The 27613-nt window shown below is 34.9% G+C and overlaps 1 protein-coding gene across 1 annotated transcript in view; it reads right to left on the bottom strand.

Annotated features, from left to right (window-relative positions):
- The window catches only part of side-II (sidestep II transmembrane protein), a gene marked incomplete at its 5' end in the record, with an annotated part of 375227 nt that overhangs the window by 50141 nt on the left and 297473 nt on the right, over positions 1-27613 (bottom strand). Inside the window, 2 exons of the mRNA XM_074186335.1 lie at positions 1320-1619; positions 4936-5235. Coding sequence (XP_074042436.1) covers positions 1320-1619; positions 4936-5235 — 600 coding nt within the window. The remainder of the gene's footprint in view (positions 1-1319; positions 1620-4935; positions 5236-27613) is intronic.

The following is a 27613-nucleotide window of genomic DNA, read 5'->3' as shown; positions in this document are numbered from 1 at the left end:
TCAAACTTCACTGTTTGAGAACTCTTCCATTTGGAGAACTGCGTTTATGTAGAGTAAAATTCCGGAGAAAGTTTTCCAAAATAAATTCAGTCTCTAGCGATTCAAATCCAATGTGAATACTACTTTCGCACAGGCGCCGCTCTAAGAGCGCCTCAAGAAATTGTCTGTAATGCCAGTGTTTTGTCCTTGACGAGAAGATTCGTCCAGAGAGATTTCCAAAGCTCCTTTGTTGAGCCGTTTTCTGTCAAAGGCTTTCGATCACTGGTCTTATAATCTTCACGTATTGAATGGATCTGTTTACTTCAAGTCTTTGATAACCTCTGTATGTTACCTTCGTGTGGTGAGTATTTGATTTAGATTTAATTCTTGAAGGCAATTACAATTTTAGCATTCGTTAGAATAAACTTATTACCGAAGTATAATTACAATTGGTCTGCACATATTTCTCAACTGAAGAGAAAACTCCCGGGTTCATTATTTGTTCTTCACCAATTGAAGTACTCCACTAGTGCAAATATATTAAAAACCTCATATTTTTCACTGTTTCACTGTCATATTAATTATGGTGTACAACTTTGGGGAAATTCATGTCATTCTATTCAAATATTTAGGATGCAAAAGAAGGCATTGAGAGTGCTGGCTAATATTGGATACAGGGATCACTGTGAAGAATATTTAAAAAACTCAGAATTATGCCATTGTCAACTTTATTTGAAGTCCATAAGAAGAAACCATCCTTGGCGAAACAATATCATATCCACGAACATAACACACGAAACGCTCACCACATTAAAATAAATCGATTTTGTCTTCATTTATCGCAAAAAAATTCTATAGATTACTCTCTGTACAATATTTCGCCCCTAGATTTCAAAGAACTTAGTCTAAACACATACAGAAGAAAATTGAAAAATTATTTGTTGAGGCATTGCTTCTATTCTGTCGATATTCAGAACACATTTTTGTGGTAACATACGAGTCACTACTTCTTTTTGATTTTCAAAGTCTTTACATATGTGAATGTTGTGTAATTTTTAAATTGTGAATGTTATGTTAATTTTAACTTGTGAACTTTAAATGTAAAGCCAAACATGACTCGCTACAAACATATTGTATTTTATAACGTAGTCAAATAAATATTATTATTATTATTGAAATTAGGTAATTTTCATCACAACTGATGAGCTAACTGTGATGAGCTGTGTGACAAAAGTTAGTGCTGCTAATGATAATCTTCGATAATCTAATCTAATGATAATCTACCGCGTGTTGAATGGAAACAGTTCATCGGCACTCATGCCAAAATAAAATCAACTAACCTGTTCTTTTCTCCGCATCCCTGAAAGTCACCTCCTCCAAAATGACTCCATGACTCCTCCCCTTGGAATTCACCGAAAAGACGACAATTCTGAATGTCACGTCAGGCTCCAAGTTGTCTAAGAAGAAGTAGGGTTCAGTAAAAGAGGTCATGTTAAATCTGGGAATCGCAGAGTTTGTGGAATATAGCTCGAGGAGGAAATGTTGAGGAAGACCTCCGTCGAAACCTGGTAGGCAGAACACCTCGACGGAGCTACTTGTCTGGTTGGTGAGAGTGCAGTTTTTCACAGGAAATGGTTTGCCTGTAAAATATCAACGTAGTTGAGAAAATTTAGGCAATTAATTATTCAAACCGATTAAAAAAATTCACTGAAAAAAAATGTTTTCTTTCGTGAGATTCTGAATGTCCTATGTAAAGTTCGAAAATTCAGAGCAAAATGAATATTCTTATCATTCAATTTGTTCAACTATCGAATCAAATAACGGGTCTTCCAACAGGGACTTCCGAATTGTTAATCAAAATGGGTTTTCTGTTCGGGCAACGTAGCGCGCGCTTTGTCGCCATAGTCGTCCCACCGAGACCACCATTTCAAATCTGGTTGAAGAATTTGAGTCCACTGGTTGAGTAAACGTTCGACCAACATCCGTACGTCGACGAAACATAAGATCTGCTGAAAACATCGCCGCTGTCTGTGAAAGATGAAAATTGAGGTGGTCGATTTAGCGTCGCTCACAAGAAGTCGGCCTTCCGCAGACCATAATTTGGTCAAATTTGCATGGTGACTTGAGACTGTATCCGTAAAAAATACAACTGACTCAGGAACTAGAAGTGAAGGATCAATGACAACGACGTGTGTTCGCTGAATAGGCTCCGGAGCAGTTGGCAACTGACTACTACTTCAGCGATGAGGGCATATCTGGATGAATACGTGAACAAACAAAATTGTTGAATATGAGAGGATACCAATCCAAATGAGATCCAAAAGCCTTCAACTCAGTGTTTGGGGTCACGCACGAGTGATTTGGAGACATGATCATTTCACGTGAAGGTAATGTGAACTGGCCACCGAGATCGTCCTATTTGACCCCGTTAGACTTTTTGTTGTAAGGTTCTCCAGAGTCGCGGATGTATGCGAATAAGCGACAAACCACAGGAAACATAATGATAATAATATGATTTATGCGCCAGATTCATAGAAAATTGAACGTTTCGGATGCGCTTCATCCAGAGAAGCTGTGGCGCACATTTGAACGATGTTATATTCCACACATAATGGTATCAATGGATCTTTCCAAAGAATCAAAAATTCCAATGATATCTCTCACACATAATTTGTTTTATTTGAATTTGAAGATAGGAAGCGACCAATGGAAGACCCTGTATATTCATGCCAAGAACACAGACGGGTAGAAAACCGAACATTTGTCTGAAATGAACTATAAGAGCAATGATATGATGATAATGACACATAACACATCACGAAATGAAAGTAAACAAATAATATATGATATACGACACCTACAAGTTGAGGAGTTGGTGATTTCCACTCATCAAACCATTGATTCACTTGTCACAGATTTGAGCCCATGCTGATACTTTAGATTTGTCCAGCAAACATTTGTGCTGTTTTGAAGCCAGTCACTAGGATCTTGGAGATCTATGATATACATCATTTCAACAAAGACCAGGTACTATTATTCCAACAAACTTGTCTGGAAGATGTGCAGAGTCTCACCAGAGTGGCGGATATCATCTTGATCTGATAGTAGTAAAAGCCAAATGGAATAAATTCATTTTGGTTACTGTACATATATAAAAAAATCCCAAAACACGTCAAGTGTTACTTATGATTTGACATTGCTCAACATAAAAATGTCACTCCTACCTTTAACCCCCGTCGAATGACAGACACAACCCCAAATTTTTCAAATGTGAAGAATAGGTTTGTGATATATCGTTTGAAAGATCTCTTCATTCTCTATTAAAAAATGTTGAGAGACAAAGTACACTCATCAATACAAAGTACACTTATAATTGGATGATATTGTTATTCAACATGTCCATCATTTGCTTACAAAAATAAGTTCTATCCAAATCGTCTTCTATGAGCTCCTGAGTAGGTATCATTTTATAGGAATGCATTTTACTTTTTTCTAATATGTTTATTATAGATGTATGGCTAACATTGAATGTAGTGGATTCCTTTCTAATCGATGTATGTGGGTTTTCCTCAAACTCAAACATCACGTCTGATTTGCCCCACTGCCCCACATGACCAAGCTCACGAAACTGCTTCTCTATTTTGCTTATTGTTTCATGAGATATGGGCGGTAAATTAGGAAATTTCTCATGAAATAGGTGAGCTACTTTCTGATCCGTAACCATTCATTTGTAAAACTGTTATTTTATGCATTTCCATAATCTAACCATTTGTGAGACTTGAAGTTAACGAACTTTCAACATAAATCCAAATTCTGACAACTGTTGTAACATACAAAACAAGGTGAGAAGGCGTTTTAAACTAAGTTGCCATGGAAATTATTTACAGTTTTTCAAAGGATACCATCTGAAACGAACATTACTATAGTTTTTACTTACTTTTTTATTATCAATCCCTCGACATGAAATAAGTTTTGAGTATATTGCAATAAGTTTTGAGTATATTTTCTTGAATTTCAGTAACCACATGATTTTAATTTATTTTATCTCGACTGTTGCGATAAATTCGAAAAAAATAACATTTTTGAATAGAGAAAAAAAGAGACCTTTCGAACGATATATCACAAGTATATACTTGCTATTTAAAAAATTGGGAGTTGCACCTATCATTCGACGGGGGTAGAAGATGGGGGTAGCATTTTTTCGTTGAAGCATGTCAAATTATAATTTAATTTTGACGTGTTTCGGGATTTTGTTCATATATGTTCTGAACCGAAAAAATGAATTTATTCCCTATGGCTTTTACACACGGTATATGGGAAAGTGAGTAATTTCTCATCAATACCATAGATGTTCCGGCACTCGTAAGTAGTGTTGTATCGACGGATATGCTTTGAGACCGAATATGTTGTGATGCATAATGATTTTAGTACATGCAGGTCCTGCATTATGCATCTGGAATTTATATACTCGTCACACAACTACACTTGAACAAGATGATGAGGAAAGCATTATGTCATTCATGACAAGTCTTTTAGTCTATTACTTCAGTCCAGGTATTCAGATGACACATTCGATATTGTTGGAGAAGATTCCGTGCATTGGCTCGCTATATTAGAAATTACTCCGGAAGTTATTTTATCTGAATGATGATAGATTTTGTCCAGCCAATAATTATTCATCTATGGCAATATCATGTGATGTTCACTCCTTCAAAACTTGAATGCATATATCAAAAATCTTTTTGTACTTTTCTGAATGTCATAGAGGTGAGTTTAGATATCTTCAATTCATTTTCTTACTTTTTGAACATTTTTCATGAATCATTTCTTGAGAGGAGGAGTCTAGTTATATTTTGAAGTATTTTTTGCTGTAATTCGAACTATTGAGCATTCCAGAATCTTTTTATTATCATTTGCATGATTTTTTAAAAATATACAGATGAAAAAAGTACTCACCAGCCGCAACTAGTTGGAAAACACAGGGATCAATTTGATGTCCAACAGAGTTGGACGCCCAACAGGACAGAGAACCGTAGTCCAATTCGGAGACCGGAGTGTAGCGAAGAATACTGAAACTCCCGTTGCTGGTTTTAGCAAATCTTTCCGCAGCCACGTCCAATGTTTCCCCGGAGTTGTTGAACTTCCATCGATATGACTTTGCAGGGGGATCTGATTCGATCTCACAGACGATATCGACACTTTCTCCTCTAGAAGCGCCGACAATGATTATTTTGTCGTATTTACATGTTGGTGCATCTGAAACAAAATGATAAATATGTAATATAACTCCATGGTGTGATGAGAGTAGATTCACGAATAACGAATAATTCAAAATAAATATTCATTCATGGTTATTGGTGATAAGTAAATTACCAATAGCCAATGTTTGGCTTGGTGGCCAACCAGCAAGATTACAGCTCCCTACTTCTCTGAACATCTTTGAATTATATTTGGAATTCTTGTCGGATACTCTGGTTGAGTTGTTGGAAGATTTGCATTTCAATATTCTGAGAAAATATCAGTATTTCCAACGAGCTCCGCCACGTTGCAGAACTATTTGCAGAAATATTTTCTCAATACGACTATGCCAGGACGATGGGTGAGAAACAGTGGTCATAATGAATGACTACAAAAATCGATTAAAAAATAAAGTTGATGATGAAATATAATGAACGAAACGTTGTATTGCAAATTGATTTATATCAGACCAAAACAAATATGGAACAGTATTAAAATTATTTCTGCCTTTTTATATCGTTTGAAATATTTTAAAAACAACCACTGATATTCTTGATCTGAAAACCTTATAGATCTTCGCGTTTCCGAAATAGCAATTGTGGGATCAGCTGAAAAAAACGGCCTGAGAAGTGGAACTCTCATCAGATATTTGAAAAATGATGTGCCTACATTATCATATGGAAAATTCCATCCAAAAGTACCTAGTACTTTTGAGTTCAAAGTTTGAAACTGAAGTAGAAACAATATTTCACATGATCGAATTTGTCATATCGCATGCCTTGATTGGAGCAAGAAATATAGTCACCAAACAAAGATCTGTATACATCTACTCGATTTCTCTAGGAAGATAGTTTACTTCCTTTGGTCCCGTGTCAAACTTCCTCAAATGTGTTTGATGTTTTTAATCCTTCTAATGACTAGAAATATAATGGGTAATGTGAAGTTTCAATTGATGGACAGTACCGTACTAGCTCATGAGTGAAAACAAAAGTAATTTGTTGAGTGCGTAGATTGAATAATAATAATATTAAGGATATGTATACATTCATCATTTCTACAAAAGAAGTCAGTTAAGGAATGATAGATAATTCATATGAATGCGGGGTTCGGCTATGAGAGCTGCTTTTGAACCCGACCCCATTAGGTTAGGTTAGGTTAGGTCCAAAGTGGGTAGGTGTGTTCACCCCTCTACCGCAACCCGCAAGGATTTATGGTCACTCGCATCTATTCACACTTGACCAAATAAACCCAGTTTCTTAACGAAGCCGATTAGTTTGGATGGGGAGTGGTCTTTCAGGTCAGATGGTAGATGGTAGAGTTCGGCAGAGTCGTACTCTAAAAACCTGATTCGGTCCACAGCGGGGCAGGCACAAAGTATGTACCTGCTGTTTCATCATTTTACAAACTGAGACGACACACTGTGTTCCGACAGTCCGAGTGTCTGCATATGATGATTCAAATGACAGTGACCTATAAGAAGGCCTGTCAGACATCGTAGTTCATCCCTAATATAGTCCAATAACTGTTCAGTATCAAGCCCCGAAGGGTGAATAAACGCTTTGGAGTGAACCAATTCTGGAAGATTCTGCCAGAAGTCCATAAATCTTCTTGCCTCCAGGTGTTCAATCTTTGTTTGGCAAAGCTTAAAGCGATGCCAATGACATGTTCTGGTCTGATGAAGCTGCTTGCAGCACCCTCCTTTGCAAGGGAGTTAGCAGCCTCATTACCTTCTAGGCCAGTATGGCCAGAAATTCAGACCAGAAACAATCTGTTGAGTATTCTTATCGATAAGAGTCGTTCTTGGCAATTTTCTACCAATTTAGACGTTGCTTGGTATGAGCCAAGAACTTTCAACGCCACTTGACTGTCCGATATTATTTTTATTAACATGTATATGAGGTTAGATTCTTTCAATTTCTCAGCATACAATTCAATAGCGTGAATTTCTGCTTGAAATACAGTCGCATGAGTTTCTAGGCAGGTTGATATCTCTGTCCTGGGCCTGCGACTGAAAACACCTGCACCAGAACCAAGAACTATCTGCTCTCAATATTTCCTTCTCCCTGAGGATCCAGTCCTCCTTACTCGGGAACAGTACTTGATTAGGCACTTCGTAGTTGACAGTTGGAGGCATAGAGTAATAGGTTATTTCCAGAATGCTGTGACTTCCAAGGTCAACCAACAGTCTGTTGTACTCTGTGTTAAATTGATTCATTCAATTGACAATGTGCACGTTTATATGCAATCCATCTAGCCCTTCTCTCCAGAAAAATGTGGAGAGGAGGTAGATCTAGAATGATCTCCATGTCCGCTGACAATGTGGTACTGATTGGCATCAATGATGGCCCGACGAGCCTGTCTCTGTAAGCCAGAGAGCTTCGCCTGAGCTTTTTTCTGTGAATTCTTTGGCCACCAGGCAATTGTAACGTAAGTGATCATTGGTCTGACAATCATCACATGAATCCAATGAATTTTACCACAAGTTTTACCACAAATCCTTCGACATGTCCATAGAGACAGTCTGGCTTTGTGTGAGACTTTTTCCGAGTGTGTGTTCCAGATTAGTTTTTCATCAAGGACAATGCTAAGGTATTTCACCTTCATCCCGAATGAAATTACCTTACCATTGAGGAAAGTGGAGTTATATTGTCTAATTTTCTCCTCCTGGTGAAGGAGATTATGACAGTTTTGCTGAGGTTGACAGACATTTGCTCTCCAAGGTACCAACTGTGAACAACGTCCAGCGTGCCTTGGAGGATATTACAAGGTACCCTTTCCAACGTGAATATTACCAAGATGACAAACTCATCTGCATAAGCTTGCAGATCCACTTTTCTTCTGTTGAGGGCATCTAGCAGACCACAGAAGGGGAGATAGTACTCGACCTTGAGGGCCGCCAGTTATGGTCGATTCTATACCTTTTCTAGCCAGAGACAATCCTATAGATTCAGGTAGTGCATTGTCAAATGCTCCTTCAATATCAAGAAATACAGCAACCGCAATCTCCTTGTTGTGAAGGGATAGAGAGATCTTCTCTAGAAGGTTGTTTATTGCCAAATCTATCGATTTGTCGGTTTGATGAGCATACTGGTGATTATTCAGGGGGATGCATATAATGCCACTCTCCTGATGTGTCCGTTCCGTATCCTCTCAAGTCCGTTTGACAGAAAGAATGTAAGGGTGTTTGGTCATACCGATTTAGGGTTTCTCTCTCTCCGGCCCACTTTAGATATATATACCACCCTTGCTGCCAACCAACTGGGTGTTATATAGTTCCACGCCAGACTAGCTCCATACAATTTTATGAGAATGGGTAAAATTACGAACAGTTTACTTTTCTCATCTCAAGTTCATATTGAAGAATATCCTAGACGAAGAGAATGATAAAAAAAACAAAAGTGAGATAATATTTGACAATGAAAATATATCGCGTCTAGGGATAACCTTAATAGAAATATATACATATACGTCGCGCCACGATATCATTGCCTTGCGAGAAACAAGCTTTTCAACCTCTTTTTGAAGTTTATCAGTGGATGACGTTTGGAATTTGAGAATTTCATGATGACAAAGACGAAAAGGTGAGAACGATGACATACTATATCGAATTCTTTTTTTAAGATCTCATCACCTATCTAAACTGATACAGTACAAAACGAATGACGTGAGGGATCAAACTAAACCCAGACATTCCCGCGTACGTTGGCATATTATATTCTGCCTTTGTTTCGAAAACAATAGAAGTCTGTGATAACATATACGTGTTACAAGTTACAGAGAGAAGCCTAATTTTGCTACATAATGAACGTTGATGGAAATCACTTCAAGATCTTCAATGCTGTAACAATAGAATAGCTTATAGGCTAGGTTTCGAGTTAAAGCTTCTAACATGGAATATCGATATCGTTTTGAGGTGATTATGGTAATATTGAATTTGTATTCTCGAAAGCACATTTGAATACATACTGTGCCCGCCAGAAAGTATGCATTATAAAGAAACATTTCCAGTTATTTATCATCCAATAAAATCTACTTTGCATGAAAAAAGTGTCTTCCTATTGAACATGAAACCTTCCAAATTTTGACAATTGATAACGGTCATCTTGTTGAAGCTTCATATGTCAAGTAAGTTGTCATTTATTTAGTCTATAGAATAGCGTTTATTTCGCAGATATACATAATTTACAGGTTATAATAATTGAATACATGTAGCAAATAAGCACGAGGATGTTCCACTGAAGTTGACACTTGTTAGTGGTTCACATAGTATATCAAGAAATGAATTGAATATAGGTATAGCTTAATTCTAAGAATTAAGCTAGTTTTTATCATTATAATATAAATATTCTAGATACACACTAGATTCGATCTTGTTTGGAGTTCAACTTTGAATCGGTCAAGACATTCCAACATATCTTTTTGAAGTTCCTCTTTCATTGTGAGTCCTGCATCGCTGGCCATCTCACCATCCATCCGTTTTTTACGCCGAAGTCGTTTTTCTGTTGGAATATTCTGATTTTTTCGTTGCAATGTCTATTGCCTCTTCCACAATGTGATCCCGTTTTTCTTCGATATAAAAACGAAGTGCCTCTATTTTTGTAGCAGTTTCGTCAACAGTCAAGCCTTTACTTTTCGATGCAATCTGTGCAGCATTTGCATTTCTTCAACGAAGAACATCATACCAGAAGAAATGATAACATAAAAAAGTGTAATTGCACACAGCAGGCCTACAGTGTCTACATTTTCTCGTCCATCACAAAATTCCTCAATTGCGTCTACAAGTCCTTAAAAATTCTCTGCTAGTGCTTTTACTGCACGGTAATGAGCACTCCAACGCGTTGCTGAGAGTCTTTTAACAGATTATTTGCTATGTTTCATAAGCACTTTCCAACGGCTAGTGGAGGCGGAAAAAAAAGAAGAAATAATCTCTACCGTTCCAAAAAATGTAACGCATGATACATTTTGAGCAAATGAATGTTGACCACACAAATGAATCGAGTGATCAATACATCCAATGAAAATTGCTTTATTGTTTTTTGATTTAATAATGGATTGTACTCCTCCGTGCACACCGCTCATAACAGCAGCATTGTCATAACCTTGGGAACGACACAATATCTAAATCGTTTGTATGAAGCTTGTCAAGAATTTCATCGCTTGGATCAGCAGCTGTTTTTCCTTGCAAAAGAAAGAATCCGAAGAATGCTTCTTTGACTTCCACTTTCCTATTTTCTATTTTCACATAACGCATCACTTCAGACATTTGGTCAATATGTGAAATGTCAGGTGTGCCATCAAACATAATACCAAAATATTTCGCTGATTTAATTGCGTTGACAAGCTTAGTTTTCACATGGTTTGATAGAACATCAATGAACTCATTCTGTATATCTGGCGACAAATATAATACTTCTAAACCTAAACCAATCTTAACGGAGATTGACGAAAAATTGAGCGACAGCGGAAATGCACAAGAGTCATGGCTCACATATTTGAGGATGCATAACTCTAAGATTGTAGATAATTTCGTTGGCCAATTGAAATCCACAATGAAATGCACACACTGTGGATACTCTTCAGTAACATTTGATCCTTTCTGGGATTTGTCTCTCTCCATACCACAAAGAACCGACCAATTGAGTTTGTGGCAATGCTTAGATTATTTTACAAGAGAAGAAACTTTGGATGGAATTGAAAAACCGACGTGTTCGAAATGCAAGGAAAGGAGAAAATGCATAAAGTCCCTATCAATCCACAAGTTTCCCTATATTTTAGTAATACATTTAAAAAGATTCTCTACAACTGAAAATAGAGGCAAATTGAATGATGTCATCGAATTTCCTCTAGAAGGATTGGATATGGACAATTTTGCAGGAGAAAATGTGGCTACTTGTTATAATCTATATGCACTTTTAAATCACAGTGGGACTACTAACAGAGGACATTATACAGCATACTGTAGACACCCGTATACTAGCGCGTGGCACAAATACAACGATTCACACGTGTCACCAATTTCACCAAAGTCGCTTGTGAGTGGAGAAGCATACGTCCTCTTTTATGTAAAGGATGGAACAAAATCGCGCCTTCAAGATAACCGAGGGAAAGTTTAACTTTTAGTTTCTTCAATTTTGTAATTTTTTTCAACATCTCATTTTTGTAAATAAAACTCAAATAGTGAAAAAAATAAAAATAAATGAAACAATGCCAGATTGAAATGCATATTAAAAACTATATTGGATACAATAAAAGTATGCTGTGGATATAGATCGATTAGTGCAGGTTAAAGTAGGTACTCCTTGATAGAATAAAATGGATTTTTGAGTAAAAAAAAATACTTCTGAAGTTTTATTTCCCTTCAATTTCATCATGTGTTCTTTCAACACTACATCATACTTTGACAATAGTTTTACTAATTCCAAAGAATTGCTTTTATTTTTATAGTATTGTCCTTCATCATGTCCACGAAACGCCAAGTTTTGTTCAGCCAGAAATAAAAATATATCCAGTAATCTAGTCAAAAGATGCTTTCACTTCTGTTTTTCTGTATCCATCAATTACAAAGCTGCATCATTTATTGTTTCATTCAATTTTAGTTTCATTTCTGAAGTTTTCCATTTCTCAAGATTTTCTAGATATTCATTTGAATATTCGTGGTCATCTACTTTCGGATTTAATTTCCACCACTTCTGATATCCAGTTGTAATTGTTCCCGCATTGGCTATAGCAAATAAACGACAGCAGAAACAGTACATGTTATTAGAGGTGAGGAAATGAACCATTCATGACCGTAGGATTTTTTTACCATTAGGCATAATTTCATAAAACCAATCTTTTGAGAAATACGAGCGTCATCTTTCATTTTGGTTCCGTGCCTAGAAACAGTGGCAAATGGTCCATCTTTGTTTTGGAAGTATGTACTCCTTTTTTTTATCATTTCAATGCGAACATTGTAACGAACAGGAATACTCCATTCTGACACATCATTCAATTGAGGAAATGGTTCATTGGTAGCAATCATAGTACTGCTACTATTATTTTTAGCATCTTCTTCGTTTGTGTTAATTAATTCTGTACTGTCAATGTTGCTTCCTGAAGCTGATATTATCTTAATCATCTCTTGCATTTGCATCAAGGTGAAAATCAGTTTCTTTTGATGAGCTTGGGCTGTCATCAGTTTTTGTAACATACTTAAAAATCGATCCAGACATACTCTGAGCTACATCCAATCTATCCTGTTTGGCTTTCCTTTGCTGAAATCCACTTTTTCTTTTGGATGTATGCACTCCCCGGGGCATTTATCACTTGATGTTTGTTTCTTACACTAAAACAAAAAGCCAGTTGTTATGGTCTATAATGTGAGAGTATTTTCTCATAAACTAGTTAAGCAGTATGAAACAAATTTACTAAAAACTTTATTGAAAAAATTAGAAATTAATTAATTAGACTAATTAGTAAAATTATTCAAATAACAAGATTAGTAAATTCCTTGATGGTGCCAATCCATACGTACTCACGCAAAAATGACAGATATGACGTTAGCCATTTTTACATAACCCTGTAGGTTTCGTCCATAGAAGTACTAGAAAATTAATTTAATTATAAAATCATCTTACCTGTAAAATGTTCAATATGAATCTTAATTTATTATTCGATATGAATCAATAAATCTTTATAATCTTCACAAAACAGCATTTGAGTTTCTAAAATATATTTTTTTCTTTTTCTATCTCTATAGAATAATACACGTTTAACAATTCACGCCAACCAAACACAACACACTTCACGAAACAAATGAGAAATGTTGCAACTGAGACGTCAAAGATCGCGATTATGGAACGGGGAATCCCTCGCGACAGCGTCAAGCTCTTTTGCGGGAATCCCCGAATTATACATAGAGCCGAGCTAGTGCTAGGTGTCACCCCAAAAAAGGGGACACCCAGTGTGGCCCGCCCCCGCCGCCCCCCCCCTTTGCTACGTCACTGATGCCCATACTATTTATGTATACATTGCACGAATAAATTTTGTGCTATTATATCCTATTCATTCTGTAGAATATTTAAAACCAGCATTGCACCTATGCAAAGGCGGGGCGGGTCGCTAGTCAAATATACTTGTCATATTTTCAATTCGGTTGGTACATGATCGATTGATTCATCCTTGATTCAATTAACGCACAAATTCGGTTATCGAATTTCTTGTCGGAGAAATTTAATATTGAAAGTAATATATTTTTTGACACTCCTTTTTTACATTGTTTCAAACTGAATCGAAACTAGTTATTCTGGTGTCGAATAAACAATTCAAATTCATGAATTCGTATCGAATCCTGGCTTGACTTTTCATCTGCGTTATTGTTCAGATAACAAAAATATTTTAATTTTCAATCAAATATGCACAACGAGTACGAAGTAGGTTTTTTGGCTGTAGTGTGCCATTCACCATTTCGTGTTGGTAATATCGAAAAATGAAGCAGACGAATTTCATATAATATTGTTATTACGCGCATAACTGGTTATGAATATTTCTATCGCATTATTCCATGGCAAATATTGAAAATTATACATGATATTATTTGAATTCTCCTGTGTCCATATTTGAATATCGAAATACTATTCATTTTCATCCGAGCTTCCGAAATAACAATTGGTGTTCGACATGAAACATCTGAACCAATTTTATTCGATGGCATGTTGATTGATTTGGAACAAATTTCATTTTGCTATGCTTTTTTTATATAAAATTCATAACTAGGCAAAACCAATATTCTCTATTCGATAATCCCCGGGTTTTTCATTTGACAGTACTGAAAAAACACTTGACATGAAATGATTGTTATATTTTTTATTGGAATGTCCATGACTTTGTTCTATTCTGATATGTATCAAAATCACACAAGAAATCATATCGTATTGTATCCTATCCTGTACATTTCTATTGTTTCCTGTGAATATATGTTGCCCATCCTTAGACTCTTCTACACCATATTGATTAGGCCAATGAGCCAGAAAGACGTGTCAGTAGTTTGCATAATTTTTCCACTTGCCATTGTCAGTAAATTTTTGATAACTGTAATTTTTTTGTTTTTTCTGTTTATTTTCGAGCCATTTTATATATTATTCCCACGTTCTCAATATGTATATTATTCCTACGTTCTCAATATGTATATTTTCACAAGATATATAATCTCAACATTGTAACCCAACATGTAACCCAGCTAATGCCGCGCAGAAAGCTGAAGTGAAACCATCAGGCACCTGTGCAACGTCTTCCATTTGTAAGATTCGTCGCAAGTAACTTCCTCTACATCAAAAGCGGAAATTGATTTCATTTGGTCAGAACGACCACCGATAGACCGGTTTCGGGGTACTTGCTCCTCGTCAGTACCAGGTAGGTCACTTCAACGAAGTGAACTAGCAGAGTATCCCGAACAATTATGATGAATTCCAACTAGTCATAAACTCTATCTGAAGTTGATTCAGTAGAACTTTCACTGCGCCACCTGCAGACAAAGTCCACAAAAAACTCCACAAATACATACTCCGGGGTGGAAGTCTTACAAGTAGAGGGTTTTTCCTTCTTGTTGGAAGGTAGCTCACGTTCAACCTATTTCCAGAAAGGGCTAGAAAAATCTTTCAAATAACTATAGACCAGTCGCTTTCCTATCAGTGATATAAAAAATTATGGGGAAAGTCGTGAACCACCATAACCTAGAATGTTTGGAAGGCATCAACATTTCGAGCGATCATCAAACTAGCTTTCGGGAGACCTTCTATCGTATGTCACCCATATATGGAATAACGCAAACGATAAACATGGAGAATCAAGAGCTGTTGCGTTTGATATTTCTAAGAACTTTGACCGTGTGTGGCATGAGGGTTTGCTGGCCAAACTTCGATACTATGGCTTGACAGATCATTTTTGTGTATGACTCTTCAGCTTCCTGAAAGAACGTTCCCTGTAAGTGACTCTTGATAGATATCTCTCGAATACTTTCATGATCAACGCTGGTATTTCCCAGGGATCCATATTGTCTCCAAAACACGAAGAATTAACCAAGAATCTGATATATTGCTTTGCTAACCATAGCACACTTGTCTTGTCATTCCATTTGGAATCCAGGACATCGGCTACGAAGGCACATCTTCACCGGCAGCAGGAGGTTGCATATCTCAATGAAGATCTAGAAGTGATTATAGATTTGGAATGAGAGTAATGCCACAAAAACCCAGACATCGGTTTCCTCCAAGAAGATAAATGTCTCCGAACCGAATATAATAATGCCAGGTTAGACAATACCGCATTTTGCTCTGATAAGTTTGTTGGGGGTTAATGTGGACACCAAAATGTCTTTGCACAATCATGTCGCTGGAATTGCAAAGGCTGCTTCTCAAAAGCTTGGAACATTGTTCCAAAACAGAAAACTGTACACACCTCAGCAACTTTTGGTACTTCATAAAGCTCAGATCAGACCTTCTTTGAAGTATTGTTCTCCTGTATGGAGCTCTGAAGTTGCTGGATTCCATCCAGCAATCCGCCTGATTGGAGACGCGAACATCACGTGCAATCTTGATAGCCTGGAACATCAAAAAAAGGTGTGAGATAATTTTACGAGACGTCTTCAAGTGATTTGACACGTTTGATTCTACCGGAGCGGTACCTACCAGAAATATGCGACGGACTGTGGCTGCTCATCGTTTTGAGGTACAATTCAGTACACCTTGAACCTCACTGTTCAAGAACTCATTCATCTGGAGAACTGCGCTTATGTGAAATCAACTTCCTAAGAACGGTTTTTCAAATGAATTCAATCTCTAGTGATTCAAATCCAATGTGAATCGCTACTTTCGCACAGGCACCGCTCTAAGAGCATCGTAAGGAATTTCCTGTAGTGTCTATATTCTGTCTTTGGAAAAATAAGAATATTCCACTTGCTCATGAGAAACAATGATTCATTAGATTTCATACAAGCACTGGGATATTCATTTTCGTCTGGAAAAACATAATTTTCTTTGTTACCGAGATTCTGCTAGTGACACACATATCATCTATTTTGAAATAACACAAACAAGTTCATTTTTTTCAATGCAAATTGAATTTTAAAAACCTTTATCCGAAATTTCCTTGGGCTCATTTAACAATTTTTTTTATTTCATTATTTGAAAGTTTATGTTTCAAATAGTACATCTGCAAAGAATCTGAATTTTTACTCTTTATCTTCCCCCTCAAATTCACTGACGGCTCGTGCATTGCAGAACAGGGGAGACTGAAATCATAAAGACTATATTCACAGAAAAGTCCGCCGGAGGAGCGAACATTTTTTGGGGTACCGCACCTATTTAAAGCAAAATACGTAAGTAGTATTTGCATAAATGCAAACAAAAATTGTGTATTGCTGAAAATTATACGTATAAAACTGAATATTAAAAAAACGAAAATAAGAAAAAATGATTGTCTTTGAGTTATTTAATATAAATGAACTCAGTCAATAAATAATACTTTTCTCTTCTGATAGTTTTGTTAAAAATTGCTAAAAACGATTGAAAGTTGTGATATACAGGTTATATCGGTAGTTTCATTAATTTCCCATGCAAAAAAGATACACTTTCAATCTCCATGCTTCTATTTTCCTGAATAATATATGCCGCACTGTCTATAAGCTCAAAAAAGTGCCAAATTGTGAATCATATATGCCCCATTTCCTTGTAATTGCCGCGATTAATCGAATCTTCGGATTCATCGTGTCCGCGAAAAGCTAATTCTTGGGAACCCAAATGAATCAAAATATCGATAAGTCTTTTTAAATTCGACCGATTTTCCCCAACCTGATTATTAAAAGAAATTATGACCTATTTTTGAGCTGTATCTAAAGCTGTTGCTTCTTAGATTTGAAATGTCTTTCTGTAGAACGAGATAAATTTTTTAAATCGGAGTATCCTATTTTAGACCACGTTTGGTATTCGGTTTGTACGGAAAAAAAAACACAGGGCCAACAAAAAAGTTTTTCTCGTTTCATGGAGCCGTTTAACCAATTGCATTTATCGTACCAATTAATATTAAATCCTCGATTTTGTCGATTATCTGACGCTTTAATTGAAATCAAATTTGATTGAGGCCTTTCCAGAGTTTTAATAATGTGAAATTTATTATCATAAGATAAAGACTTAAAATTATTTGTCAGCAACCAATCGAATATATCGTCAAGATTTTTTTATTTCGTCCAACTTATCCATAATAAATGGAAAAAAAACTTACCGAAAAGTGAAAACCTGAAAACACCTTGAAATTGAAAAAAAAACACTTCAAAAACACATTAAAAATTACCAAACGCACTGCTATAATACAATACTGCCTGTTTCATACACAAATAACAAATATTATCAAGAAACACTAAAACGATTCACCTAGATATTTTTCAGTCCCGGTCCGTCACGGCATCCCGTCGTACACTGACGGAGACCAACTTGAGGCTAGCCTCCTCTAACGCTATAATTTCTGCAACTGAAATTACAAATCGGGACGTATGTCGAATTGATTGGATCGGTCTCGTGGATCATGTGTTTTTTAAAGCGGTCGGAGGCTTGGCTCCCTTGCAACGTATGGCATTTATCATTTCGGGTTGATTCGTCATTCGTTCTTGGGCGGTGCGTTTGTGTTTTGTGTTTTTCGGGCATATTATGTATTTATATTAAAAATGAATGCAGCCGCCGCTGCTCAAATTAATAGTTGAATGTGGCGTTCACCGAAACGGGGCGTGGTTAAGCTTGACGTCATATCAGTCGACTCGGCGACAAGGGAATGCTGGCGGATAAGCGAAATACATAATGTGCTAAAGCCGTAGAAACAAGTTGTGTGTTGTTTACTGCAGTGAGTCAACTGCGTGAATATGAATAATGATAAAAAAGGACGTTATATCGTTCCTAAATGCAAGAATTTTTCGGTAACTGCACCAGACAAAATTTTTATTTCATTGCCAAATAACTTAAAATCACGAAAGTTATGGCAGCGCGCTATGCGGAGGACCGACTTTGTATCTGCCAAGAGGACGCATTTTTGATAATGATAATGAATAAAAAAAATATTTTAGTTGAAAAAGACTTAGAAAATTACTTGTACCAATATCAAAACTATGAAAGTCGTAAAAATTATATTGGAACCAGGCGTAATTCCGCATATATTTGATTGCCAGATTGATAGACCGACGGCCTATACATCTAAAGCTTCACCATTTGTTAAAAAAAAATTAAAAATAAATTTTGTTAAGCAGGTACTTGTAACGAAGATATTACTGAAAATCAATGCATGTCTGATGAAGCATATACACAGGAAAATACCTTTGATGTTGGAATTCAAGTTAATAAACATGTTTTCCGAAGATCTAAAGCTACAGCGCTTATGTAGTCCCTATTGTTGTTGAAATATTCCATCACTATGAAAATATCGACTTCAGGTAAATTACCCGAATCATCTCTACTCAAGCTGAACACATAATGGTCCTCAACTTTTAAATTGTTTTAAAAACAAAAGAATTCAAAAATACGTAACACGTGGTTTTTTCAAACGCAAACCAGCAAATGAAACAAAATGCGACGATGGCAGCGATTCATAGTCTCCAACTACAGGTCTGGTTGCCACTGCTCGAAGCTCGTTGCCTGGTGTGACGTCAAGATGCACCGCGGGCGATCTCACATTTTCAATTGCTCTTGCTCAGTTGTTAATTGACATACAAACCGAAAAATTTTGTGGTATACTTGGGAGATGTTTTACTTTTATAATATATAATTTTCAATAAAAAACTAAATTAGCCTGAATGAGCCCATTTCGAGAGTTTACTTTGTGGTTGACTTCGCCATTCGCAAGAAATATCGAGATACATTTCAAATAAATTACATTATTACTGCACTGTAAGATTACGAGAAGAACTGAAGACTTCGCAAAACCGCAAACATGTGAATAGTGAAGCGCGTGTTGCGAAATAGTTGCAGTCAAACACGTCTTCATAATATTAGTTTTGCTGTTTCTGTAATGGCATGATGTTTGTAATATTTTGGGCAATAGATGTTATCATCATCATTATCATAATTGGCTTTTTTGATGAAATAGAATTGATAGATATCAAATACATCTACTATAACCAGACGGAAGTATTTATCAAATAACCATGAGCACTCATGCTTTCCTCTCTCTCTCTCTGCAGAGATTCTCTTCGCCATAATCGGTTATTTCAAAAATACGCTCCACATAAATCAATTCTTCTCTCAAAGCCCTACAAATTTCCTGACTTATCTCACTGCGAGCAAAAAGAGTTAACAACTTTCTTACTCGTGATATTCGTATCCACTTGGGGCATATAGCGCCCCGATTTATACTTAATGTGCAATTTGTTTCGTCTGGAAGCTGACATTTTCATATTTATTAAGAGCATGTTCAGAATCGACACATGTAGTGTAAATGCTACGTCAATATTTTATATGGAATAATTTTTAAATGGCAGGATGAAAAAATGTTGAATATTTACGACACTGATATTGAATATCAGACTAAAGTGCAGTGTGATATAATTGTGATGAATTATTGGCTCTTTGACTTATTATCATTGCCATATCTTATAGCTGATTTAAGGATAATAATTCGTCCAGATTCAAAAACCACTTCATAATATTCAACCGCTATGCTCCATGAAAGAAATATTCTAATTCAGATTATATATTTTCTGCGCTGCTCAAAAAAATGTATATTTAGTGTAATACAACTTAAAATAATCTACAAGAACAATTCGTTCAGGCCATGCTCAACTCCTTACACTGTAGATTAAGGGACTGACACCTATCAGAAAACAACTACTTCCCTGGCTAATACCATGAAAGACGTTGGATTATATCCGACAGGTGTCAGTGCAGGATTCTCCACTGAAGTTATTCCTGCATATGCTTTTGGCGATACAACTGCCGCAATAGATTTTTTCAAATATTGGAACACACTTGCAGACCGGTTTCGGGCTGTTTGGCCTCTCGTCAGTGCAAGGTAGTGTATATCATCAACATAAAGTCGATGATTTCCGATAATTGAAAATCGAATTCCGTCAGAGTATCATTCCTCGAAACAGGCTGAAGCGGACAATAAACAACAGGTTTGTCATCGCCACATCTGCCTGTGAACGAGGTAGCCAACCGCATATCCGAAATTTGCCTAATTCCTCGAATAAGGAAAGAAAACTTTTCACACATAGTCAGTGAACATACTTGAAAACTGGCTATAATTCAAATCATCTATAAGAACAATTCTCAATCATCAACCTACGGTGTAGGAAGTTGGGACTAGCCTGAAGGAATTTTTCTTTTAGATGATTTGATGTATAGCCAGTCTTCAAGTATGTCCCCTGACTATATAGTGAGCACCATATATAACGGATAGCCATTTTCAAGAAAAACCTTGAATCACGTCGAATTATGTATTCGAAAAGACACTCTGTGAAAAAGAAGAAGAATATATTTATTGAAATATATTTAATATTATATAACATATTACTAACATAGAAATTGAAAATAATTATATAAAAGAACTCAAAATGTAGGTATAGTTCAAAATTGAAAATAAAAATGTTTAGTTTGAAAAATAACGACATATGCTATTAAAAATACATTGCAATATAGGTGCAGCTCCAATACAATGATAAAAAGCAGAAAACAACATACAAATACTATATTTATTAATTTTATTTTACCAAGTATTATTCTATTTAGCATAATGGATAGATTTCAATAACTGTTTTTTAAAAATACTTAATGATGGACTAGATTCAATTTCATTTGGTAATTTACTGTATGCATCAAATCCTCTGAAAAATAAAGAATTCATGACACTTCTCCTATTTGTTCTGCATAAATGCAAATTCGTTTGATTTCTTGTGGCATATTTGTGCACTTCTGAACTTAAAGTAACAAATTCAGAAGTATATGAAGGTGATTAGTTATTCAGAATTTTATATATAAATGTCATAGTTAAGTAATACAATCGTAAATAAACTGGTAGCCACCGCAAAGTTTGTAACATAATTCCAATTTCGGTGAATCTATTCACTTCTAGAACAATTCGCATACCGCGATTTTGAAGTTTTTGAAATCGGAATGTTTGATTTAGATTAAATTAGAGAATAATAGAAGCACAGTAATCAAAATGTGGTTGGATAATCGCATTGTACACAGTAATTTCAGACTGAGTGGATAAATTACCAGAAATTCTTACGAAGAAATATAGTTTTTTAAATATTTTTTTGCATGTATAATCGAGATTATTGCCAAAAAGTAATAAATTATCTAACTGGAATCCAAGATATTTGATACATGACACAATTTCAATGTTCTCATTATCGATTTGTAGATTTATTTCATTTAAATCAAGGTTGTTCCATTTATATTTTTTTTGTAATAATCATTCCTTTGGTTTTCATTTTATTCAGTTTTCATTTATTTGCCATGAGGTACTCATTTACATCCTTCAATGCGGCATTCATTTTATCAATAGCTTTATTTAAGCTTGTATCGAAGCATGCCAATAGTGTATCATCTGCAAATAAATTTATAAAATCAACCTTTATAAACAAGTTTGTCATTTAAGTATAAGATAAAAAGCAGAGGTCCTAAAACGCTACCCTGAGGCGCACCTATATGTATATCCAATTCCTGTGAGATGTTATCTTGAACTCTGGCTTTTTGCTTTCTATGGAATAAATAGTCATATAACCATTGATAAACATCACCATCAATGCCACAACCTCTTAATTTTATTAGAAGAATATTACGATCAATTGTTTCAAACGCCCTCTTGAGATCAAGAAAAACAGCTACTACAAATTTATTGTTATCAACTTCTTTTTTGAATTCAGATAAAGTGAGTTGTAGTGCGGACTCACACGAATATTTTGTAAGAAATCCAGATTGATTATTTATTAAAATTTCATTTTTTTCAACATGCTTATAAACAGCTAGTTCAAGAATTTTTTCTATTGGTGGTAATGTGACATAAAAAAGTCCCCCCTTCTTCACCCCCTAAACGTGACAGCCAACCCCCAATTTCTTTAAATGCAGAAGGGGGTCAAGTGATACTTCATTTTGAAGGGCATTCAATTTTCTGTACAGCCATATCTTTATTTTTCAATTTCGTGCATGCGTCAAAAACAATAATTGAATAAATTATGTTATCTAAATCATTTATCAAAACGATAGCAATCAATGTGCAACTAATGGAAGTCTTCAGATCGAATGTTCAAACTGACAGCCATTTGTTTCTTGACAGAAATAAAGCCGTTGCTGAAAGTTATCTACAACATTTTGAATGGTTTCGGGAGATATACATTCCATTTCTCCTCTAATTCTGATTTGCAACCCCACAAAAAGTAGTGAAGCGGTGTCATGTCGGAAGAACGGGCTGGCCACTCTATGCACCTCGTCTACCAATCCATCTATTGGGAAAAACTTCATTCAGATATGCCCGAACGTGCATATCTGACGTTGACAAACAACGGTTGGTAAAAACAAACAAAAAAATTGAGGGTGTAGCGGACTGATTCAATGGAATACCTACGTGATACCTTCAACACTTTGAATTTTTTGTTTCATTATGACGCATGCACGAAATTATAAAATAAAGATAAAGCTGTACATGAAATTGAATACCCTTCAAAATGAGGTATCACTTGACCCCCTTTTGCATTCATTTAAAAAAATTGGAGTGGTGGTTGTCACGTTGAAGGGGGTGACGGAGGGGGGATTTTTTTTATGTCACAGAGCGTCTTTTCGAATACATAATAGAAGTGTTTCAGGGTTTTTTTTTGAAAATTGCTAATAACATAGAAAATTAATTCATCCGTTACATATGTATGTGAAAAATAATATAACTTGGTTTGATATGTTGAATACTCTTGAAATGTTTCTGATTTCAACAGTTGGTATGCGCCTCAGAATTTTTGGCCAGCTTGTATTTTTAGTGCAAATCAACATGCATAATACGTATATTTCCATAATACTGAACGCCATTTATTGGTGATTGATTCAATCATTAATATCATGTTTATTATCCACATGTATAAAATCAGAGAAACATATTTTGAAACCGCAATCTGTACAAGTTCCTGCCGATGAATTAATGATGGTTGTTTTGTATTACAATATGAACGGATACGTTTCCATTTTTCTGCAATGTTGATATTGCTGATATCAAGGGTGACAAAATGTTTGATAAAGTGAGATTCTGCTCATCTTGATAATTTTTAATGGAGATTTAAAAGCAATAGAGAAAAACACTTGAGATGCTTTGAGATTTATTTATTATGGCATAAAACTTTTTTGAAATTTGGTAAACGTAACTTCGTAAACATAAAATACAGGAAAGTAAAGAACATTATGAAAAGGGATGTGGCAATGATCAAAGTGACCTACCCTGCTACATACCTAATCTAAAAATGGTTTTGGCGTATTTGTGTTCATTCCAACTTGTTCGGTCCAGCACTATTTGAATAATAAATAAAACATTCATGTTCTGAAGTGACTGAAGTCATGTTTTATTGATATTTGAGCTATTCTCCTAAGGGTTGAAATCATTTTCAGGCCATGGATGAAACTGGTTTTATCTAGAACTTATATGCGGTCAACGACAATGTCATGAATGGCCTGCAACTGCCAATTTATGTTCGTTTGGCCAGTAATAAACCAGTTCTGAAGCCTATAGAAAAGGTAGAAAGTGAAAAAAAAATGTTAGAATGAAACCTATTGAAATGAAAGATAATATAACAGATGTGAAAGGAAAAATAAATTACGGTCGATTTGAGGGCGGGAAGTAGTGGGAGGGGGAGAGTTGAATCGCAAAGTTGTAGGTAACGAAAAGATCTACAACTTTTCAATCGAGTCTTTTTCCACATATCCTCAAAATTTATTTGAAAAATTGAAATTATTAAGTTTTTGGTTTTTTATTTTTATTCCACGCGAATTTGGTCAAAACTCACCTTTTCGTGTACCAAATACACTATAGTTTTTTTAGATTTGAAATATTCATTTTTCCACCTCATTTTGATTCAATATCAAAAAATCACCTTGATTTTCAATCGAAAATTCACGTGTCAAAATATTTTTTTCAGAAAAGTATGTGTGATTTTTGTACGTTAAAATCTCTACTTTCTGAAAGTGTGAAAAAGGACAAAATAATGAAAACTTCAATGGAAACATTACAGTCAGAAGGATTTTTCTGTGACGAAGCAGAAGAAGATGTTGATGCTGTTATAATTAAATCCTCGATAGAAATTGCCGGAGATACTAATAAACTTATTAGTGTTGTTGGTCACGATATTGATCTATTGGTCTTTTCGAATCAATTGAATTTAAATAATTATGACATTCAGTTTTTTAAGCCAGGTTCTGGAAATGTGAAAGATCAATTTTCCACGTCTATGTTCTTGAAGATTTCGAAGATCTACTAGAATAGGCTAGAATAGGAAATATTTGTTGAGTCTAATGACGAAGGAATGCCATCGGAGAGACAAAAGTTAATGTATTGAAAAATATTATAATGAATGGATAACATAATCAGGGAAAAGTATCTAAATTCAAGAGTACAATTCACAGGTATATTAAAATAGTATGAGATTTTCTTATGACAAAAATGTAATGATGATTTAATAAACTAGCTTTTTTACTGAAAAAAATGCACCAGTCAGATGAAATTCCCTTTGAATTCTATCTTTAACGTCTTGAACAACTATTTTCGCATTTTTTTTTGCAAACTTAATGTTTTATGGATTTGTATTTTTTTTGTGTTAATTGTGTTAATTCTGATAGATTGCTCAAAATTTAATGTAACGATTAAAAAAAAATTGGATTTTTTTTTGTTTTCTTCTATTTCTGGGAACATTTACCATAGTAACATATATTTTTTCCACACTATCAGAAAGTAGAGATGTTTTGAAAATGCAAATATTTCGACACGTGAATTTTCGATTGAAAATTAGGGTGCTTTTTTGATAAATGATCAAAATGAGGTGAAAAAATAAATTTTTCAAATCAAAAAGTGACAGTCTGTTTGGTACATAAAAAAGTGAGTTCATACCAAATTTCATCAAAAACAAAAATCTATGTTAAACTTGAAATAAAAAAATCAAAACTTGGTTATTTAAATTTTTCACATAAATTATAAGGTTATGTGAAAAAAAATGTGTGTAAAAAATTTGTAGATCTCTATATTAACAACAAATTTACTATCCAACTTTTTTACATAAAAAACTCGTAGTTTTGCCGGAAATTGAGATTAACCAATTTTTTCTCTCGAAAACTCACCCCCTCCCACTTCTCGACTTCAAATCGACCGTATTTTTCCTTTTTGTTATATTATCTTCCTTTTTCAATGGGTCTCATCATTCATTCAATGGTTTCAAAAACTATTAAACCTGGTCCATAACAATTGCTCCGTTAAACTCGTTTTAAGGTTTTTTTCAGTGCTTTCGATGTAGAAATGGCCACAATTTCAAGGTATTCGATATATTTATGGAATAACAAAAATGGCGAGAGTGATTAGGTTCGTCAGTGCATTCCATTAAAAAACGAGCCACCCTGAATAACTTTTGGTAGAATGATTTGCAAGAAAAAAAAACACGTCAACCATAGTATACAAGGTGACACATTTTGTCATATTCACATTTGATGTTACTTTCCCTATCGCACCCCCAGAGAATGTCACCATTTTTTCAAATGAATCAATTGGTTTCAATTATGTTCCATGATGAACAGATTTCAACAAAGAATTAAACATATGGTCTAAAGCTTAAGATTCGGGAGCTACAAATTATTTTCTTTGAAAAGGAGCCACCATGAATAACTTTTGGAACAATGATTTTCAGGAAAAATAAAAAAACTTCTCAACAATAGTATACAAGGGGGCATATTTTGACATGTTCACAACTGATCTAACTTTCCATATCGCACTCTCAGAGCATGCCACCGTTTTTTCAAATGGATCATTTATTTTGCATTATCAGATGTTTCATGATGATAAGATTTCAGCAAAATAGAATACATTGCGGTATGAAGCTTATAGTTTGGAAGCTAAAAATTATTTGTGGTGAAAACAAGCCACCCTGAATGAATTTCTGTACAATCTTTTACCTAGGTTTCAATGGGGTATTTGTAAAATATACTTCAAAAACGTCTTATTTTGCCTAGTTAGGTTTGAATTTGATATTCTCTTCATTTTGTATTTGCCTCAAACTACAATAACGATTACCTACCAGGTGAAGTAACGATTGGAGTTTCTGTTTTTGTAAATTCTTGAGAAGCAAGAACTTTGTACTATCAGAAAAAAAATAGTGCTGGAGCTGCTGCCTACATGTTCAATGATAATCACCCAGGAAGAAATAATAATAATAATAATTTTATTGCAATACGATCTACAAGTGGACACAGCAAAAGTCAAACTTCCGAGAAGTTACCAATTTTAAAATTAACAGATAATAATGTATCATCATCAACAAATTATAGTTGAAAATTATATAAATTAAAGAGTTTTTCAAAAATATTCATGATAAACAATATTTACATTTTAATGATTTTCGTAACAAATTTCAAATTAGCCAGCAGTTAAACGAATAATAGCATTTATGTCTCAAGTAAGAAATGACTGAACTTCTGAACTTCTTGAAGACTGATATTTTTAAGTTCCTTCGGTAGAGAACTATATGCTTTTATTGCCTGATAGTAAGCTCCTTTCTCATAATATGTTGAGTTATGGCTGGGAACAGCTAGTTCGTTACATTGTCTGGTGTTAATATGCATATTATTCGAATATTGACCACTATTTCTTGGAAACACGTATGGATATTTTTTTACGAAACAGACAAGACCCAAGAAGTACAACGAGGGCACTGTCAAATTATCAAGTTTACAGAAGAACTCTTTACAAGAGCTTCTTTGATTTAGATTTAGGATACATCTCAGGATTCTTTTTTGAATAATAAATATTATTTGTGAGTATTTTGAAGAACCCCAAAATATAATACCATATGAAATCAATGACTGCACAAAATTCATATTGAAATCTCCACATAATATCATATATTTCCCTCGGCTTCTATAAAAGTCCAAAAGTTCAGTCAGTTTCTCTATAAAAACATCAATACTACCAGTTGGTGACCTGTAAATACAAACTAAAATACATACAGAGTTAAAAATATTGAATTCAGAAGTTGTACATTCAAAATGCACGACACAAATACTTTTCGAAATTATTAAACAAATTTATGGAAACTGGATCTGTTAACAATGAAAATCAGAACCGTTCAGGAGTTGTCATCGATGAAGCTATTTATACTGTAGTTTTAGGGCACGTTGGACGCATGGAAAATTAGCAATCTCTT

The sequence above is a fragment of the Leptinotarsa decemlineata genome, unplaced genomic scaffold (assembly GCF_025532065.1).
Source record: "Leptinotarsa decemlineata unplaced genomic scaffold, Ldec_3_MD MMD2_tig00078422_RagTag_RagTag, whole genome shotgun sequence".
Taxonomy (NCBI): domain Eukaryota; kingdom Metazoa; phylum Arthropoda; class Insecta; order Coleoptera; family Chrysomelidae; genus Leptinotarsa; species Leptinotarsa decemlineata.
Note: the sequence above shows the minus strand (reverse complement) of the source record. Positions and strands in the feature narration are given on the sequence as shown.